Below are 20,144 nucleotides of genomic sequence, written 5' to 3'. Positions count from 1 at the left end.
AGTATTTTTGGAGTGGATTCTTAAGGGCTTTTTATGTACAATAACATGTCATCTGCAAACAGGGACAGTTTAACTTCTTCCTTGCCAATGTAGATGCCTTTTATTTCTTTGTGTTGTCTGACTGCCGTGGCTAGGACCTCCAGTACTACGTTGAATAAAAGTGGGGAGAGTGGGCATCCCTGTCTTGTTCCCGATCTCAGAGGAAAAGCTTTCAGCTTCTCGCTGCTAAGTATAATGTTGCCTGTGGGTTTGTCATATATGGCCAAGAAGGATTTTTTTTATTTGGTGGTATTAGGTACCATCTCCTTTTATACATTATAGCTTTGTTCAACTAATGCATCAGAAACACAGAATGTATGTATCCACATCTCTAAATTTTCAGACAAAAAAGATATATGGATAACAGACTTCTACTCATTACACTTCTATGTGGAAATAACAAGTCAGCTACCCACATAAGCTGCTCAAGGGAAGCCAGTCACAAAAAAAACTACAAACTATATAATTCCTTTTGTAAGGAGTTTAAGTACAATCAAAGCAAGACAGAATAGCAGTGCTGATGGTAGAGGGATGTGGTTAGGGGCATGAAGAAGCTTCCTTAGGGGTTGGATATATTCTGTATATATTCATCTGAGTGGTGGTAACATCCTACCAAATACATTTGGCACTTGAGGATTTTACTATATTCTATTTAACTCAGGCATATGTTTTTAAATTTCTTTAGAGAAAAACTTCTTAGAGGCCCTAATAATTTCACTCAACAAGTATCATCTTGCCTTTGTCAAGACAACAAAGCCTCTAATTCAGAAGCAAATATATAGTGGCCTCTAAGTTTTTCTTCCCCTAATGTGCCCCACTCCTAACCCACCTCTATCTCAACCATCTCTCCAAGGGTGCCTCTATATCTGATCGACAGAGATGAAAGATAAGCGAGGAGAAGGATATTTGGGATCATCATATTCAGGATAAGCAAGTTCCAAGGTCCTCTTCAACCAAACAGAAAAAGTAAGTTCCCCTAAGGAAACTGAAGGGAAACCCTAACGTAAACACTGACCTTTCAATCATCACTTTGTATATCATCTTCTATATTGCTCTAGCTCATGACTGTAAGCGTGTATCTAAATGTCTTCATAGAATTTCCAATGTAATCGTCCAAACTGATAATTCTGAACAGGGTAAAACGACCAGAATTAATTTATCTAGATTTCCATCAACTCTTACTGATGGTTACTTCTTTAGTAAACGGCAATCATAAATATTAAATTTAAACAGCCCAGTGAATGAAAAGCTGCCTTATAGAAAATTCTTTCCCTTTGTCACTCAAAAATGAAAATACCACGGCACAAATAAAACGTATTAATTGCAAATGGCTGCTACATTAAGTCACACAAAGTGAACTACGACCATGCACAGTTCGTTGGTATTTTTCGTAGCTGGTTAAGTGGAGTTCAGAACTGTAATGAAGCGCTGTATTATCACACCGTATACACAACATGGCAATCAACAGGTCCATTCACTTAGGCAAAAATAGAAACAAATTCACGTCAAAGGCGTTCAAGGGAATGATGCCGTCTCCTCTCGCCTTCAATTCTTTAAAAGATGTTAATGAAATTAAGTAAAATGTAAAGATCTTCACGAATACTTTTGATTGTATAACTTCTGCAACATAAAATAAATGAAACCCTAAGGCTTCATATTCTTTTATCACTTTCCCAGGTTTACTTAACCTAAAAAAGATCTGATCTCCAGGAACTGAAAATACCTAAGGAAGGTCTATCTTGGGTCTTGTCTGAATGGCAAAACCCCAGGGCCTCGGAGCGGGGTTGCCCAAACTGCCGAGGGGCAGAACCGCGAGCAGTTTTCGATGGAGTACGGGAACTTCTTTTTTTAAAACCTGAGTTGTAGGGGTGAACGGGCGGACTGGGTACCGCGGGGGCAGAGGGTGGGGGAGCTCGTAAGTAAGAATGCTGGGGCCAAGACACCCCGCCTGTTCGGCGAGGCCGACCCGAGAGCGGCTCAGGTAAAAAAAGGGATGCCAGGAGACACCCACTTTTGAAACGCACTTGCTGTTACCTAGCACTCTCACGTGCTTCTTCTCCCAGCTCACCGGACCCTTGCTGCCGGCCTCCAGTGTCTAGGTCCTCCTCCCGAGACTCCCAGGAGGGCCTCGCCACCCAGGGTACCGGGGCTCCCGGACCGCGACGCACACGTCACGCTCCCGCTGCCAATCCGCGCGGGGCAGGTCGCCTCCGCTCCAGGGCGCAGCCCCGCCTTCCCTCCCGCCGGCCGCTTCTGCTTTGGGCGCAGGCGCCGCAGCTCGCACGGCCGCGGGGCTCCGGGGCGCCACCATGGTGCTGGAGAGTGTGGCCCGCATCGTGAAGGTGCAGCTCCCCGCGTATCTCAAGCGGCTCCCAATTCCCGAGAGCGTCACCGGGTTCGCCCGGCTCACAGGTAACCGCCCCCAACCAGCCCCCACCCTCGCAGGCTTCCCGAGGCGGGCCGAGGTGTGTGCCTGTTCGGGGTCCTGCAAACACCCGTGGGCCACGGGCCGGGCAGAGCGTGATGAGCGGCGCGTGACCCCGTCACCCGGGGCCGCGGGAGGTGGGCGCCCGCCGGCGCAGCCGCCCTGCCGCGCGAGTGGCGCCACCTCTCGGTCCCCGGCGGCCCCCGGCGGGTCCGCGTGTCTGGCTGCGGGGTCGTCTCCCGGCGGGCGGCCGGGCTTCTGCCGAGAAGGGGCTGAGTGTGGAGCCGGCCTATCCTTTTCATCCCCATCGCTCTCTGCCGTGTGCTTGTTTATTTTAAAGCGTAAGTCGTCGTAAGGCGCTCTGAATCGGGCAGTCCCAGCTGTCGGCTAGGTTTTACCCAAAGCGTGTGGGTGTGTGTGGCGGAGACACACACGTGATATGTATATGGAAGTTTTATTTAGTAACAACATTGGAAAATAAGCTCCGTTTCCGAAGGGGAGAGTGACCTATAGCATTTGAGGTCACCTCCGTTACTATGACTCTGGAAGCAGTTAAGGTAACTCGAGTGGGAGGAAATACACATTAGGCAGAAAAGTGTTCAAAGGCTGGTAGGATGGGTCAAATCGTAGAAAAGGAAATTTAATAATAGTTGGAGCGCCCTGTATTTAAGGCCTCCTCCCTTACAAAAAAAGAACCCGCACTCAGGATTTCACATCTAAGGGGTGAGAATTTCCAGAATGCACCGGGAAGGTTTTGTTGGGTTCTGGGCTTTACACTGTAAATGGAATATTTGTAAATCAGAGTAAGAGGCTGATGAGTGTGGTAAGGGGGTGGGGAGGAAACATTCTGATTCAGTAAGCAGTGAACTGTGCGTCCTGATATCAGGGAATTAAACATGACTTAAGATAATTTTTAGGTAAATAGGATTGCTTAACCTGGTGCAGTCTGGAGACCTATGGTAGCTGACTTAAAATACAGCATTTAGAAGACTGGTGGAAGAAAAATAAGTTTATTTTGTGTAGTCCTAAAGTCAGAACTAGGACCAAATTAGTGGCAGTTCTTTGTGGAGACGGATTTCAGCTCCATGGGTTTAGATGGATGGGGTAAACTAGATGATCCGTTTCAAATCTAGAGATTCTTTGGATTATGGTCGGTGACATGTTGACCAATGGATTTTGACATTTCAACATTTTCAGATGTTAAGGGGTTTGATAGCAAGCATGTAGCTAAATAGAAGGCATGGTGACTGAATAATAAACATCTAAAACATCAGAAGCAAGGGGAGAGTAACATAAAAGGGAAAAAATGTTTCAAATCAAGTGTTTATAAACATCAAAAGCCTCTTGAGTCTACTATTTTATTCTGATAGAATTGTGGCAGTTATTCAAAATTTTGACTTTCTTCCACTTATGAATTATTTTATTTAAGCATTTTACACATGTTAATGTATTCCTTATATTTTTCTAACAATGATACCTTCTTTTACATTACTATCCTGGTAGGCCTAACCATTCCCTTGCAGCTGAAAATTTGGGATGTTTACAGATACAGTTAACCCTTGAACACCATGGGTTTTTTTGAACTACGCAGGTCTACTTATATGGGGATTTTTTTTTCAATAAACATGTTGGAAAATTTTTTGGAAATTTGTGACAATTTGAGAAAATGTTTTCTTTAGGTTACTTTAAGAATATAGTACATAGATAAAACATAAAATACATACTAATCCACTGTTCATGTTATCAGTAAGGCTTCTAATAAACAGTAGGCAAACAGTGGTTAAATTTTGGGTGAGTCAAAAGTTAAATGCAGATTTTTGACTACAGGGGTCTCACCCCAACCCCACCATTGTTCAGTGGTCAACTGTATATATTTTTGACTTGTAATGCAGTGGTATTTATGCCCTATACCAATTCCTATTTTTTCTCCTTTGGATTATACCCTTAAATGTAATTTCTACAATGGTCACACCAGGTCAAAAGGATATGATTATTTTGTGAAATTTGTTCCTGGTTGCCAGTTTACCTTAATAACTTGCATAAATTAACTGCTGAGTTTTTTAATAGGAAAGAAAAAGTCCCCTTACTCCCATCCCAGTCCAGTGTAACCCGAATTATGTGTGTTGATTTTGATAGTGACTGGTTTCATATTGGTTTCAATTTTCTGTAAATAAATACAGCTGAAGCAAATTAGAAAGTACAGTATTTGATTTAGTGGCTAGAAGATTTTAGAAGTGTCTTTTTTTTGCTTGAAGATCACTACTGTCAACAAATACTTAATTCCTATTAAGAGCATTAAGTCAACTGAAAGACGGCCCTGGACTGCAGTTTGTAAGCAATAAATGGGTTTTAAACTCAAAAAAAGAAAGAAAAGTCAACCAAAAACTTTTCTCCCATAAGTCAATAAGTAGCTTCCTTTTCAAAGCTGTCAAAAATTTAATGTGAGGACTCTTTCTCAGGAATGATAAATTATTGATAAATATTTTAATAGCACATATTTCACTTAAGCCCCATTGTAGTGTGTCTACAGTTTAGTTCTCATTTTATTTCTGATTTGAGTAGGAAACATTAACATGTTTATAATAAATGCTTTATGAAAAAAAATGAGATAGTCTGTTTCACACTGGACAGTGATGATATAACAGTTGCAGAATCTATTTTGGAACACAAAGGAAGAAAAACTTGAGGGACCGGTTTCCATCCTGAGTCTCCCTTTGAGAATAGGTGGCATTAGCTAATGGCATTTAGCTCTCTTCAGTGAACACGTAGAGTCCATACTTAGTTAGACTTTTGCAGAAATAAAAACCTGAAAGAAAACTTTTCAGCAATTGTTTAAGAAGACCAAAAGTATTACCATTTTCTATCTATGAAAATTAGAGCAAGAAAAGTTCCGGTACACATTACTATCGTCTGTTTTTCCTTCCCCATTTAGATCCAGCGGTTTTTTAAAGCAATTGACTAATGATGACTCTGCATTCTTAGTAAACACTTGGAGATCTTTAATTGCCATACAGTATTTACAGACAATCCTTATGCATCAGAAATAACTTGGCTGTGTATGTTTAGGTTTTTAAAGAGTGAGCCTTTTAAGATGAATTAGTATGATTCTGCGCTTTGGAAATAAAAAGTGTTCTGAAACACTGACCTGTGAAAAAGCTTTCCTTGTCATGAGGTTTTAGACTAAAACAACAAAAAAACTCCCCATTCAAAAGTAATAAAACAGTTTACTTGTAGATTTAATAGCTAGCTATGAAGCCTTGAATGTAGTAGTTTTTCCCTCCTTGGAGTAGTTTGCTTCTTTGAAATATAGCAGTAAAACTTGGAAATGTAATGGTTTTACTCCTAAGACAAAGCAATGAATCCTAAGACTAGAGTAATATTTTTTTTCAAGTGTATCATAAACATGTCAGAGCTGACAGCTTTAAGGGCATTAGATGTATTTATCTAGAAAGGGCCAGTTTTGAATGAAGAATTTAGAGTGGAACAGAGCTGAAAACATATATCCACAAAATGACTTACACAAGCATGTTGACTAATAAAGCAGCTTTATTAGTGATAGCCCCAAACTGGGAGCAACCCAAGAACCCACCGACAGGAGAACAGATAACAAATCACAGCGCATTCGCAGACTGGGGGAGCTGGTTAGCAACAAGAAGGGACGTGTTGCTGACCCTCTGGAAGAAATACCAAAAACTTTATGTGAGTGAAAAAAGCTTTGGTTATAGATATCAGTTGGGGGCAGGGTAATAGACTAGAAAGGGGCAGGAGAGTACTTTCTGGGGTGATGGAAATGTTTTATTTTTACACATTTTCTGTGGGGGCTACAGGGGTGTTTTTTTTTTATTTGAAGTATTGTTGATATACAATGTTGTACTGGTTTCAAATGTACAACACAGTGGTTCAGCAGTTACCCATATGATTAAATCCTCACCCCTCTAGTGCGGTTTCTATTTATCAATGTAGAAAGATGTTACAGAATCATTGACTGTATTCTCCAGGCTGTACTACCATCTCCGTGACCAACTTATATTTTGATTGTAAATTATTGTGCCCCTTTATCCCTCTCCTTCTCCCCCATCAAGGTAGAATGCATCAATAGCTTTCTTTTGCATTGTGCTCTCTAGTCTTTACAGAGTAGTTTCCAACTTCATTCATTCATTCCCCCCAATAGTTGATGAAGTAGGAAACTCCTTGCTGTACTCTTGTGCCTTGAAAGTTCTCTCAAGTCTTTTGAGTCTCTGGCTTCTCATATTTTAGGTCTTGGCTTAAATTAGGTCCTTTTCACAGAAACTTTTCCTTACCCCCTTACCTAAGTTGCAGCCAACCTACTGCTTTACCCCCTAGGTTAGTGTCTCTCCTAGCATCCCGTTTCTTCCATACCTCTTACTATAGTCTGAAATTATCTTGCTTATTTATTTGTTTATTGTTATCTCCCCTTCCAAAATGTATACCCTATGAGAGCAGGGACCTTATCAACCCATCAGCCTGTATCTCTAGCACCTAGTGCAATATTTGGAATGAAGTGGGTATTCATTCGTATTATTGAACAAATGATTGGTTATTCCCATTTTACAAACCAAAGAAATCTGACTCCAAGTATATGAAGATATAGAATTATACATAGATAAACTGAATTAGTCCCTGAAATCTTGCTTTATGCCTGGCACTACAGTAAGCACAGAGACAAATGAGACAGTTGCCGTACTTGCTCTGAGCACAGGATCTCTACATAGTAGGTACTTAATAATTACATAGCAAGAAATTGAAAATTAATAGCTTGACAATACTAGGTTGATCAGATTTCTTCAATATTTATTAAGCACTTAAGTTGATAAAAGAACAGAGGAGACTGTACAAGAGCAAACTCTCTAGAGTAATGGAAAGACCTTATATTTTGTCTTAGATGGTGTTTATAGGTCTGAATAGTTTAAAAACTCATCAAGTTAAACGTTTAACACAAAGCTCAATGGGCTGAACTATAAAATATCCTTCAATATAAAATAAAATAAAATGATCCAAGCATTATTTAAGCATTGAGGTATAGTGTTGATCCAGACAAATAAGGTCCCTGCTTTTGTAGATCTTATATTGTGAGTGGGGGACATCATAGGTGGATGCAGCCATTAAAATTCATGTTCCCAGAGGATACTAAGATACTGGGAAATGTTTCTGCTAAAAAGTGAAAAAAACATAGACGGTATATACATCATCTTAATTTGTTTAAACATTTAAAGCATATATATTTATACACACCAAAAAGAAGACAAGACAGAAATACACTAAAATGTTGCCAACTCTTGATTAGTAGATTAAGTTTTTCTTATTTATATTTTTCTAAATTTTATAAAATAAATGTTATTTTTGGTAATCCTAAACAAAAAATTGAAACTATACCATACAAAATTTATGTTATATCTAATATTTAGGAGGTAATAGTTTTCCCTTCACAGATTCTAAAATATTTGTAATAGGTCAGCATATATCAAACATGTTTATAGGAAATAGCTGATCTGGTTTTTTTTCTTCTTTTTGTTGAAAAATAGTAGACATACCATATTAGTTTCAGGTGTACAACATAGTGATTCAGCATTTATACACATTACAAAATACTCACCATAATAAGTGTAGTTACTGTCAGTGTACAAAATTACTACAAAACTATTGACTATATTCTCAATGCTTTACTTTTCAACCCATGACTTAACTTGCTTTATAATTGGAAGTTTATAGCTCTTTATCTGCTTCACCTATTTTGCCCAATGCCCCAACCTCCTCCCCTCTGGCAACCACCCATTTTTTTCTCTGCATTTATGAGTGTTTCTGTTTGTCTATTTATTTTGTTTTTTAGATTCTATATATAAGTGAAGTCATATGGTGTTTGTCTTTGTTGACTTTTATTTCACTTGGCATTAATACCCTCAAGATCCATCCATGTTGCAAATGCAAGATTTCATATATATGTATATATCTCACATCTTCTTTATCCATTCATCTATTGATGGACATTTAGGTTGCTCCATATCTTGACTATTGTAAACAATGCTACAGTAAACATAGGGGTGCACATATCTGTTCAAATTAGTGATTTTGTTTTCGTTGGGTAAATTTCCAGAGGTGGAATATACTGGTTCATATGGTATTTCTATTATTAATTTTTTTAGGAAATCCATACTGTTTTCCATAGTGGCTGCACCAGTTTACATTCCCATCAACAGTGTAGGAGGGTTCCCTTTTCCCCACATCCTCACCAACACTTGTTATTTCTTGTCTTTTTGGCACTAGCCATTCTGACTGGTGTGAAGTGGTATATCATTGTTGTTTTGATTTGCTTTTCCCTGATGATTAGTGATGTTGAGCATCTTTTCATGTGTCTGGCCATCTGTATGTATGTCATCTTTGGAAAATACCTGTTCAAGTCTGCCGCCTAATTTTTAATTGGATTATTTATTTTTTTGTTTTTATATGAATTCTTTATGTATTTTGGATACTAGGCCCTTACCAGATATATCATATGCAAACAGATTTTCCCACTTAGTAGATTGTCTTCATTTTGTTGATGGTTTACTGTGCAGAAGCTTTTTAGTGTGATCCAGTTCCACTTGGTTTTTTTCTTTTTTCTTTTGTTTCACTTGCCTGGGGAGACATCCAGAAAAAAATTGCTAAGGCCAGTGTCCAAGAGTTTTCTTTCTATGTGGAAATAGTCTTAAAAGGTTTTTGTTTGTTTCTTGTTTGTTTTTTTCATACTCCATATTTTAATATTAATAAAAATAAAAATCAACCTTAGTAAGCATAGTGATTTTAATTGAATTTTATAAGCTATGTTATTTTCCTTTATAAAGGTTGTCTGTAGTTAAATTGAAGATTATCATCTTTAAAAAGTACATTTACTAAGACTTGTATGACCTATTACTTTATTATAGGAAATAATAGTACCTTTCATTACCATATTACTGTACAGTAGTGTTTTACCAAGCAAGTATGTTGAAAGAACAACATTTTTGACATAGATTTAAGACAGTATTTACAGCATTTACTGCCTGAGATTTGTGGGTTAAGACAGAAAATACTAAACTTATGAATCTATGTTAAGGTTTTCCTCTTTACATTCCCATTCATTTACTCTTTGACTTTGAGTCATTTAACCTCTCATGACTTTGAAATTCTGTAATATACAGAATGATACTTAGTATTATTCTACATTCAGTAAACATGATTGAATAATTGCTATTTCAAGATACTTTACTGGATTTGGGGGCCAGTACCAATTTAAGACAATCATTGCCCCATCTAGAAGATAAGTGTAAATATGTAATTACAGTGCAATGTGCTGAGTGAGCTGGTAACTGACATTGATGCTCTGCAGTCTTTCATTCAATAAGTCACTCATTAAACATTTATGCAGTATTTACTTTGTGTTAGGAAGAGTAGTACACAGCTCCTTTTCTTACAGGCTTAAGGAAGAGGCAGCTTTATAAACAGATAACAGCAGTGTGGTAATGGAAAGGAGGAAAAAAGGGTTTAGAAGCACAGGAGGAAGTGATTAATTTTGCTTTGTGAAATCAAGGAAGACTTCTTGAGGAGGCAATATTTGACTCTGGTCTTAAAGGGTCTGCACAAATGAGTCAGACAGAGCAGAGGTAGAAAGGCATGGCACACAAAAGGAATTCCTTGTGCAAAGAATACAGGAAGGCTGCCACTAGGTAATAGCTTTGGGTAGCTTTAGGTACATGAGAGATGGCATGTTTGTGGAATCTGAAGCTGTCAAAGTAGCTTTGCCTTGCTCTATACAGAGATGGTACTTTATAGAAGCAGTAGTCTATAGGAGTACCATCCAAAAAGTTTTATGTGATAATAGGAATGTTCTCTGTACCACTATTGTATTGTAGCCATTAGCCACATGTGGCTGTTGAGCTGCTGAAATGTGACCACTGTGACTTAGAAACTGAATTTTGAATTTTACTTATTTAAATTTAAAGAGCCACATTTGTGTATTAATCATGTTTTTTATTTTCTTTATTTTATGATGCTTTGAATCATGGGAGCCTTGCTCACAGAGGAGTACCTGCCCCTCCCAAGACTAACTAATTCCTAGAGATAGTAAACAATTTGCCTGTAAGCATCCCTTTCTCACGCAAACCACCCAAAATCCAAAACCCTTCTGCCCACCACCTCCTTTATGCAACTCTCACGTATTGTGCCGGTATTTCCTCTGCCCTAAAGCACCCCAGGCTACGTACTGGATAACTAGGACCACCCTAATCGTCCTGAGCCACTGAAATTATTCAAGCTAGCCAATCCTAAACTGTCTGCCCTACATTGCCTTTTCTGTGGAAACTTCAATAATGCTTGCATCCAAGCTTCCTCTTACCTTCCTCCTGACCAAACCTGGTACTTCTCCATGGATGGCAGGGTGTGTCCCCCACTTTGGGAATTGTAAGTAATAAACTTTTATTTCAAGGCAGTTGTCTCTGTGTCTGTCATCTTACTGGTTGAAACCAAATCCAGGTACAAATCAAAGCCCTGTGGCTAGTGGCTGCTATACTGGACAGCACAGCTCTATAGATAGACTTCTCCCCCTAAGAAACAGTTCTTTGTCATTTCTAGAACTTTAATTCATTCAGAGGATCTGTGTGGAGTATGTCTCCACTTTAGCTATAAGAATAGAACAGCTAACATGATAGGCAAGATCTTTATCCATACAGAGCTTCATTCTGGTGACTAAAGGATTGTGTAAGATTTCTGCCAATACAGCATTATCAAATTGAGTTGGCAACATATTCTTTTAAGGGATTTGCTACCAATCTCTATAACCTCTCAATAAAAGCTACCATTTATTTTCTATCATCTCTGTGCCAGTCACCCTTATAGGTGCCATACACATAATGTTTTATTTAGAGCTCATAACAAACTTTGGCACAGTGTTTTATCAAAAATAGTTTCATTTTGAAAGAGTTGGTATTAAGCCAGTATTTTCTTTCAGTAGTTAAAATAGTAAGAACAATTATCTCTGGGAGTAGTTTTATCAATAGAAGAACAGATAAAATTTTAGATCTTTTGGATATGATTCATGGTGATTGAGGACAGGCTTTTGACTTACTTTCCTGGACTAAATCTGCTTAAGCTGCAGTTTACCCTCATGAAAATGGGAATAATAATGGTACCTACCAAATCCAGTTGTTTAAGCTAACACAGTGTTAAATGAGGTAATACAGTTGCAGTCTTAGCATAATCTATTCATTTATCATTAACATTTATTAGCGTGCCTTGGTGCATAATCTTCTGTTCTTCTCTTTCTTGATTGAGCTGTTGAAAGCTGTCAAATAACTCTTCAAGGACGGAAAGGATTCCTCACAGAGCCAGGGTTGATAAATGCATGCTCTAATGTTATCTTGGCTCCCTGGTGTGTTTGTTTCAGTAGGCCTGGGGCCATTTCATTCATGTCCCTTATATTCCCTAACCTCCTGAGACAGTGATGACTGTTCCAGAAGGCATTTAATGAGCACTTACAGATCATATTAATATATCTAATAATGAGAACACTCAGTAAATGAAAATTTCAGTTCTTTAAAATAGATTTTTAAAATAGCTTTTAAGTAAGATTTAGGTGTTTTTTTTGGAATCACTATGTCTTACAAAAAATGTAAATTAGTTAATTGAAGACACGTTGTGTCTAAAATTATAAATCAATGGTAAAATATTTATGTATATTCTGTTGTATGATTTCAGGCATGGTGGAAAAGCTTTCTAAACCTATAAAATATATCACACATTGAACATTGTTTATAATTATCATTATTTTTGAAAAAAGATAAATGCAGATATACTTAGGATAATGAAATAGGATACTTGATATAGGACTTATATCTGAAAACTTTGTTTTCTAGTTTCACAGTCTGAAGTTAGCCCACAAATGAAACAAGGTAGTCCTGGATGTGGGTGGCTAGAGTGTATTATTTACTTGTGGTTTTATAGACAAGTTATGAGAAATCAAGGTGAGCAGTAAGGAATAAGAGTAAGCTCCAGTAGGAGCATGCTATTTGAGTTCTGTTAGGTGAGCACTGCAGACCCTGACCACCCTGTCCGTGCTTAGTTGCAGAATGGCTCAGGCTGTTGCCTGTCCTCGGAGTGCTTGCTCTACTTGGCTACCTTGCAGTTCGTCCATTCCTCCTGAAGAAGAAACAACAGAAGGATAGCTTGATTAATCTTAAAATACAAAAGGAAAATCCCAAAGTGGTGAATGAGATAAACATTGAAGATTTGTGTCTTACTAAAGCCGCTTACTGTAGGTGTTGGCGTTCTAAGACGGTAAGATGTCCACTTGCCCGTACTCTAAAATGTTGTGCAGTTCAACTTGTTTTGCTTCTTAAATCCCCAGTTTTGAGGTTGTGTGAGATGAGAGACTCTTCCATAGTATTCAGTATTGAAAGTCTGTATTCTTAAAGTTTGCATTTTATGTTGGACTACGTTAGAAAAGTTAGAGCAGCAAAAAAGCTGCTGAAGAGAACTGGAAATCCTATGCTCAGAAGTTAGCCAGAGTGAATACAGCTTAAAATGCATTTACAGTTTGAGAGGATATAAGGTTTAGAAAGGACCTGAAGCTTTGGAGTCAGAATAAATTGTGTTCAAAGCTGAGGTCTTCATTTACAGTATGACTCAGGTTGTGTGTCACTTAATCTTTAATCTCTGGGCTTCAGGGCTTTTTTCTTTTCTGGTAATATATCAACATAGACATTTTTGAGGAATTAGTGAGATGATGTACATACAGTGCCATATATAGTATGCGCTAGTAAATGGCAGCTGTAATTATGGATGATTTTTAGTGTAGAAATTTTTAATGAGGAGGAGTTTGGAGTGATGACTATAAGTAATTGATGAGATCTGTTTTCTTCTACTACTTTGATTTTAGGTTATTGAGGTTTTAAGTACAGTAATGTTCACCACAGTAGCCTTTGTAATTTAAGAACAGTCTAGATATCTGATAATAGGGGAGTAATTAAAGTATGTTATAATATAAATGGTGGGCTATTAGGAATCCATTACAAATCATGTATTTAAATAATATTTAATAACATGAGAGCATGATGTAGTTCAAGTAAGAAAAGCATATTACAGAATAATCCCAATTTTGTTTTAAAAAGTGAATACACATAGTAAATGCAGAGTAAAAAATATATGAAAATGTTATCTGAGTGAATTTCTTAGAATATATTTTTAATTAAAAAAAGTTATTGCATGCATAAGTTTTATAGTAAAAAACTATGAAATAATGTGTTTTGAATTTAAAGTACATTCTTTTCCAATTTAAATAAGCAACATGAACTAGAATTTAGAGCTCCACAGCGAACAAGAGCTTATTTGGATCTCCTTTAAATATTTTAAATATTGACTCATATGAAATCATCCAAAGCTTTTTATTTAAAATTTATACCCAAGAATTAAATAACTATTTAAAATTGCTAAATTTGCTGTGGTACTGGAATGTAGTTAGGTTAGATATAAAATATGTCTGTTACTCATGAAAGTTGTCTGATTTTTTTTTCAAAGTACTTTGCTTTCTTTATATTTCTACTTACTGAGTCATTTTTAAAATAACACTTGTAATTCTCTTTCCTTTCTAGTTTCCTGCCTGTGATGGCTCACATAATAAACACAATGAATTGACAGGAGATAATGTGGGCCCACTAATACTGAAGAAGAAAGAAGTATAATAGTAATGAATTAGGACTGAATTGAGTTGTGTGCTGTAAAATCTTATAACAATATTTTTTCATTTTTTTGTGTATAGAGCTTTCAATTGGTGGTCTTAATTATTGCTACAGGTTGAATAATTATTTCTGCCAATTTATTTTCTTGCTACACTAGTGTTTATATTTGATACTTTGTACATTCATTTATATAGATGTTAAATTGTACAATCCATTCTGACTTCAAAGAATTAATGTATCTTCCTACAATAAAATCAACACTTCTGATTTTAATTAATTGAAAAAAATCTTAAGCTTTTGGCAGTGGGTCCAAAGCTATTTCTTTGAATGTCATATCATATTGTCAACAGAGTCTGTACTTCAAAAATTTTCTCCCTACACTACTAAATATATTATTTTTCAGTTCTCTTCTGTTTTGTACATTTAAAGTGATATTTCCCCTTTTGGCTTTCCACACTCCATTCTTTTTAAATCAATAAGGAAAATATTGCTCTTAAGAATTACATGTTTTCAAAGAGATAAACTTTTTATAGAGAGTTTTGTCTATTTGATACGAGTATCCCAATTTCAGAAGAGATGTGAACTGGATATAAAAAGTTCCAACAATGAATAGTTATTTACATTTTTAAAGATTACTTTACCAAAGGCTTGTTGTGTCTGTTTATGTGTGTGCGGTGAGTATGTATCTTGGGCTATTTGACTCAGTGACATGGTCAGTAGGATGAGTGGCAGGAACATTTACAGCTGAGCTCATGAGCTGCTGCAATTTGAAGGCCAATTCGAAATGAACAAGTATATCTGAACTTGTTGGCAAATAGCTCAGTATTCAAAATTATGTATATTTTTCTCTTTATAATAGTGTAAACCAGTAAAACATAAAATACAAAATGTTTACAGAGTAAACTTAATGGGGAATCTTTAAAACTTTTGTAATTTTTATGAGCTATTTAGTTTCATTGTATATTACAATTCTTATATTAATAGCTATCTTTAAGTCTGTTAAAGGTACAATCAAGTCAGCTCACTATGCCTTTTTATATATGAAAATGGTAAGGAAGCAGAATATTTAATTTTTCTTCCAATAATAAAGCTAATAGTTAACACATGTCCCAGACACTGCACGAGGTGTGGGACCTGGATTTGTAATTTATTACATGTAATGTCGGGTTCTATTGTGTGATCAGCAGCAGGAATTTTAAAGTTAGGGTTAGAAGTGTTGTGGTTGTTTTGAGAGGTTTTACAAAGTGTGTGTCCACAAGAGTTGCTCTTTCCTCTCACCTGCGAGGAGCGAGAAATATACCATCGCTTTCCCTTTGACTCTAGGTATTTTTTCATTAGACCCTTAAAGGCTTCACTGTCAAATGAACCAATTATTTTTCCACAGTTGATCATAAGACTGGGAAAAATCCTCCCCATGGAAAGTTTGAATATCTTGGTCTGTGAGCAAGAAATGCTTTTCTTTAAAATCATTCACTGCAACTCATGACAACATGTTTCTATGAACATGGTTCCTATACTTAGATTTCATAGAAGGCAAAATTTCCTAAAAAGATGGGGACCAAAATTAAATTATCAACTAAATTTTGTCAAGAAAGAACATTTTAAAAACTGAAAACTAATGATCTCATAAAAGGTAGTTTTAATACCCCAAAAGTAAAGAGGTTATACTCTCAAAGTTTTTTCTCCCATTTTAAGTTGTTAGAATGTACTAAAGAGCTGTGCCCAAATATATTTCCACCTATGCAAATTTTTAAGAAGCCTCAGGCTGGTAGCAAGTTGTTTTAGTAACTACTGTACATAAGCATTATAATCAATTGCCATCACTTCCTTTTGTAAATTCACAGAAATCTGCCATGTCTGTCTTAAAAAATAGACATCTAATAATCAATTGCATCTGAATTGATAGTACAGAAGATAACTCAGCTCTTGAAATACATATATTGAGTTTCTAGAACCTTAACAGCCCTGTGACTGTGTCACATGGTTGTTTTGAGGACTGCTTCTCCCTCTCCAGAGAACTGCTCATTGCCTTACTCAGCAAATGAGCACCACCATTACATAAATACCAGATATCCAGAACTGTTGAGCAGGCTTGAGGTATTAATGATTCACTCATATGGGTTATTAAGCAAAATGTATTATGAAAAGCACATTACAATTGAGTTTTGAGTTCAGTGCCTCATATGATGATTCATTAAACTGCTTTTGTATTTTGTAACCTAATTTGCTAATAAGTTTATGGGAAGCTAATGAAGCCAGCTACTGATCTATATAGTTCTACCTGCTTTACTGTCATCCTATAGTCTTCCATTAGAAACGTGCTATCAGACTATTCCTCTGCAAAGAGTTTTAATACTGCTGTTCAACAGGTTTCTTAAATGATGGTGGATATTTTACCAGAAACATCTAATTGCACTTCACCTATTTAGAATTCAGTTGTGGCAGCATTACCAATCTGGAGAAGACCGGGAGAGAAATTAGTAACACTCATGTACAGTACTTTATTCACAAGTGAGAGCCTCAGGTCTGCATCATCAGAATCTACATATTCTTGCCTCACACCTAATTCTGACAAATTTGGTGTTCTGATTTCTGCTCCTAAACAGATCACAAGTATCAGCTGTGTCTTGCTAGAGACAGGTAAACAATAAATGGTAACAGCTGACAGCAGGGGAGAGCAATGAAAAATAAATTTACTGTGAACATTAAAAGCATAGCAGCTTGAAACAATTTAGTATAGGATCCTGCACACAAACCCTGAAAACATCACTGTAACCAAATTATATGTGATGTTTAATGATGAATTTGAATCAAGATGAGTAGTATATGGTATTTAAGAAGGCAGGATATATATTGCACTTGGTGACAACCAATTTTTGTTCAAAAAAAGTTGACAGCTTAGTGCTTAAAGTGGTATATCCAGCCAGAAAATTTATGCAGAAAATACCTTGACTCATTCCTTGATATTTGCAGTCTTTCAGAAGGAAGTTTTCCACTTAATTATAACATTTTTCAAGTTTATTGACTGTAATTCACTACATAATTTAATTTGTTAAGTATGAGAAAAAACAAAGGAACAGTGATTTAAACCACATACACCATATTGGATGACCTCTATCTTAGGGAGGATTAAAAATCTTTAAAAACCATTGAGCCGCAGTTCTGTTACTGCCTCACGCTTTGCTGGCCATATACCTTTGCATCAGAAGTTGACTGTAAAAAACTCCCACAGCTGTTCTGTTGTTTTTTTAGCTATGCTGCCTCATCTGGGGTTGTGCTTTAGTCTGTCAAAAGTCTTTCACTGGAAGCTCACTTGTATCTTGTTCATATAGTCAGCTGCTTTTATCACTTGCAGAATCCAGTTTAGTAAGTCATGTTGTAGCAAGCATTTTATTATAAAAAGTAGATGATCCATATTATTAGGAATTGTGCAATTTTGTATTACGATCTTCAAGGACATTGAAAATCTGTTCAGAAAGGCATATCTGTGTCCTTCAATTAGAGATGAGATCACTAACTTTGATTTATGATTCTTTGCTGCCCAAGAGTGTATATCTGTGACTATTCTCTTAAAACACTACTGTTGAATAGATGAGCCACAATGTTAACAAATATCTGGTCTCTGTTATTAAAGGCTGCAGTTTTCCAAACTAATATAGAAAAGGGGAAAGGGTAGTAAGTTGCATAATTACAGAGATGAACCGTGTACTAGTGACAGAATAAAAATGTCAACAATTCACTAAATTTTTAATATCCTGTGATTTTCCATTTGTATCCATCATACATTCCTTGCATTTTCATGCTAAACATAGGAATCAGTAACACTCATTCAACAAACTTAAGAAACTCAAAGCTTAAAAGTTCAGCCATAAACTATAGTGAATGCTGCCAAGAAATGAAATGATGAGACTAGAAAAATGTTCATTTTAAAATGCTGCATACAACCCATTAGGAAATCTAGTGGAAATGCATAATTTCTTTGAAAAAACATAAATGACTGAAAATAACCCAAGACAAAATTAAAATGTTATTAGACCAATTATCAAATGAGAATGGAAACGTTATTCTTTAAATCCATTATTTTAAAAGTACTAGAGCTGGAAGAAAGATAATTCCAATGTAATTTAAATTATCCCAAATTTTTTAAAAAGGATAAACTTCCTAATTCATTTCATATAGCTAGTATAACATTAATATGGGAGGCTAATAAACACAAGAAAAAACACACAGACCAATCTTACTTATACAAATGAATGAAAATTCTAAATAAAAATGCAGCTCTGTAAAAAGGGTTACTATACTATGGCAAAGAGAATGTATTCCAGCTATTCAAAAATGTTTTGATTTCAGTAAATCTATTAATTACATAGATGAATTAAAGAAGAGATATTATATCTATAAGATGCTGAAAGGGCTATTGCTAAAATTCAATAACCACTCCTAATGAAGATTCTTGAGTTAATAAAAATTGAAAGAAACTATTTAAGCACAATGAAGATTATTTATGAAAAGCCTACAAGTATTTAAAATCAAACTATTTCAATTAAAATCAGGAACTAGCAGGAGTGACTGCTGTCATTATTCAATATTAAAAATAATCTTGGAGGATCCAGTGAATATGACAACATTGAAAAATGAAATAAGTACAAATACAAGAAAATAGAAAAAATTTTGTTGATATGACTACATACCTAGGAAACCATATAAATGAAAACAAAAAAGGTTTTTAATAAGGTTTTTGGGAACAAGATGCACATACAAAATTTAGTGACAAACACCTTGAAACTCTAATGAGAAAAATTTTTCATTCAAACTGCAAAATAATAAAGGTAAAATAAATTTACCAAGAAAGGTACAAGACCACAATAAAGAAAACTATAAAAATGTTACTAAAACTGAGCAAGATTAAACACACGAAAAAATAGTTACTATTGTAAAACTATAAATCTCTTAAGATTAAAATATAAATTCAATGAAAGATTAAAAATCACAAGAGCATTTAAAATTGGATTAAATGATCTTACAGTTCATATAGAAGAATAATCAGAAGTAAAAAATAACTTCAGAGGAGCTTTACTCACCAGATGTCAACACATAGCCGAAAGACATTGAAATCAAGGCAATTAAAATAAAAGTAATTGCATTAAATAAGAATAAACAAGATTGGTAGAAAAGAAGTGAGACTCTAGATGTGGATGAAAATTTAATATATGACAAGTGTGTTTCATTTTCAAGAAAAAATTAATTTCCTATTTACACTAAAGGCTGTGATGTGACACATAAAATGATCTTTTAAATGATTAAATCATTTTAAAGAAGAGAGAAGGGAGATGGGAGAGAGGTAGAGAAAATAGGAGACTAAAGACAGGAAAACCTATGTGGCAAAAATTCACACAATTTTTGTGATGAAATCAAATATCAATAGTACATAATGGAATTGCATGTGGGTTTCAAAGAGTTAACATCTACACTATATGAATATGTATTATGTAATATATAGTGAAAATATGTGCTATACAATGAGCATTTACAAAAGGACAAGAAAAAAAGGCAACATATGAGGACAAATAATAATATGAAAGATATCACCATATAAGGGCAAATCCAAATGGCCAAAATGTATAAAATTATGCTCAAATCACTAGTAATCAGGGAAGTGCAAAGAAAGCACTAGAGGGTTGTCACTTTATACTTCATTGGATGGTCACATATCAACAAACACAATACCTATTGGTGGGGCTTTGGAGAAGGAGAGCAACTGCCCTCATACATTGGTGTTAAGAAATATATATAGATCATTACAGTCTTTTTCAAAAACTATTTGGTACCATTTGGGAAAAACTGTATTCTTTGTCACAGAAATCCTATAGAAGTGAAATGAGTATATGTGAACATACATATTTTTTTTTATTGTAACTTTGATCTTAATGGAAAATACAAATTGGAGCTGTATTAGTTGACTCTTCCTATGCAGT

At 35.8% G+C, this 20,144-nt stretch overlaps 1 protein-coding gene across 1 annotated transcript; it reads left to right on the top strand.

Moving 5' to 3' along the window:
• Positions 1–2,279: 2,279 nt before the first annotated feature.
• CISD2 (CDGSH iron sulfur domain 2) lies at positions 2,280–14,814 on the top strand. The gene is made up of 3 exons (XM_037020190.2): positions 2,280–2,451; positions 12,555–12,769; positions 14,083–14,814. Exons 1-3 carry the CDS (start codon positions 2,349–2,351, stop codon positions 14,170–14,172), a joined length of 408 nt encoding a protein of 135 aa, XP_036876085.1. The 5' UTR covers positions 2,280–2,348; the 3' UTR covers positions 14,173–14,814.
• The last annotated feature ends 5,330 nt before the right edge of the window (positions 14,815–20,144 follow it).

Source organism: Manis javanica, chromosome 5, assembly GCF_040802235.1.
Source record: "Manis javanica isolate MJ-LG chromosome 5, MJ_LKY, whole genome shotgun sequence".
NCBI lineage: Eukaryota > Metazoa > Chordata > Mammalia > Pholidota > Manidae > Manis > Manis javanica.
Note: the sequence above shows the minus strand (reverse complement) of the source record. Positions and strands in the feature narration are given on the sequence as shown.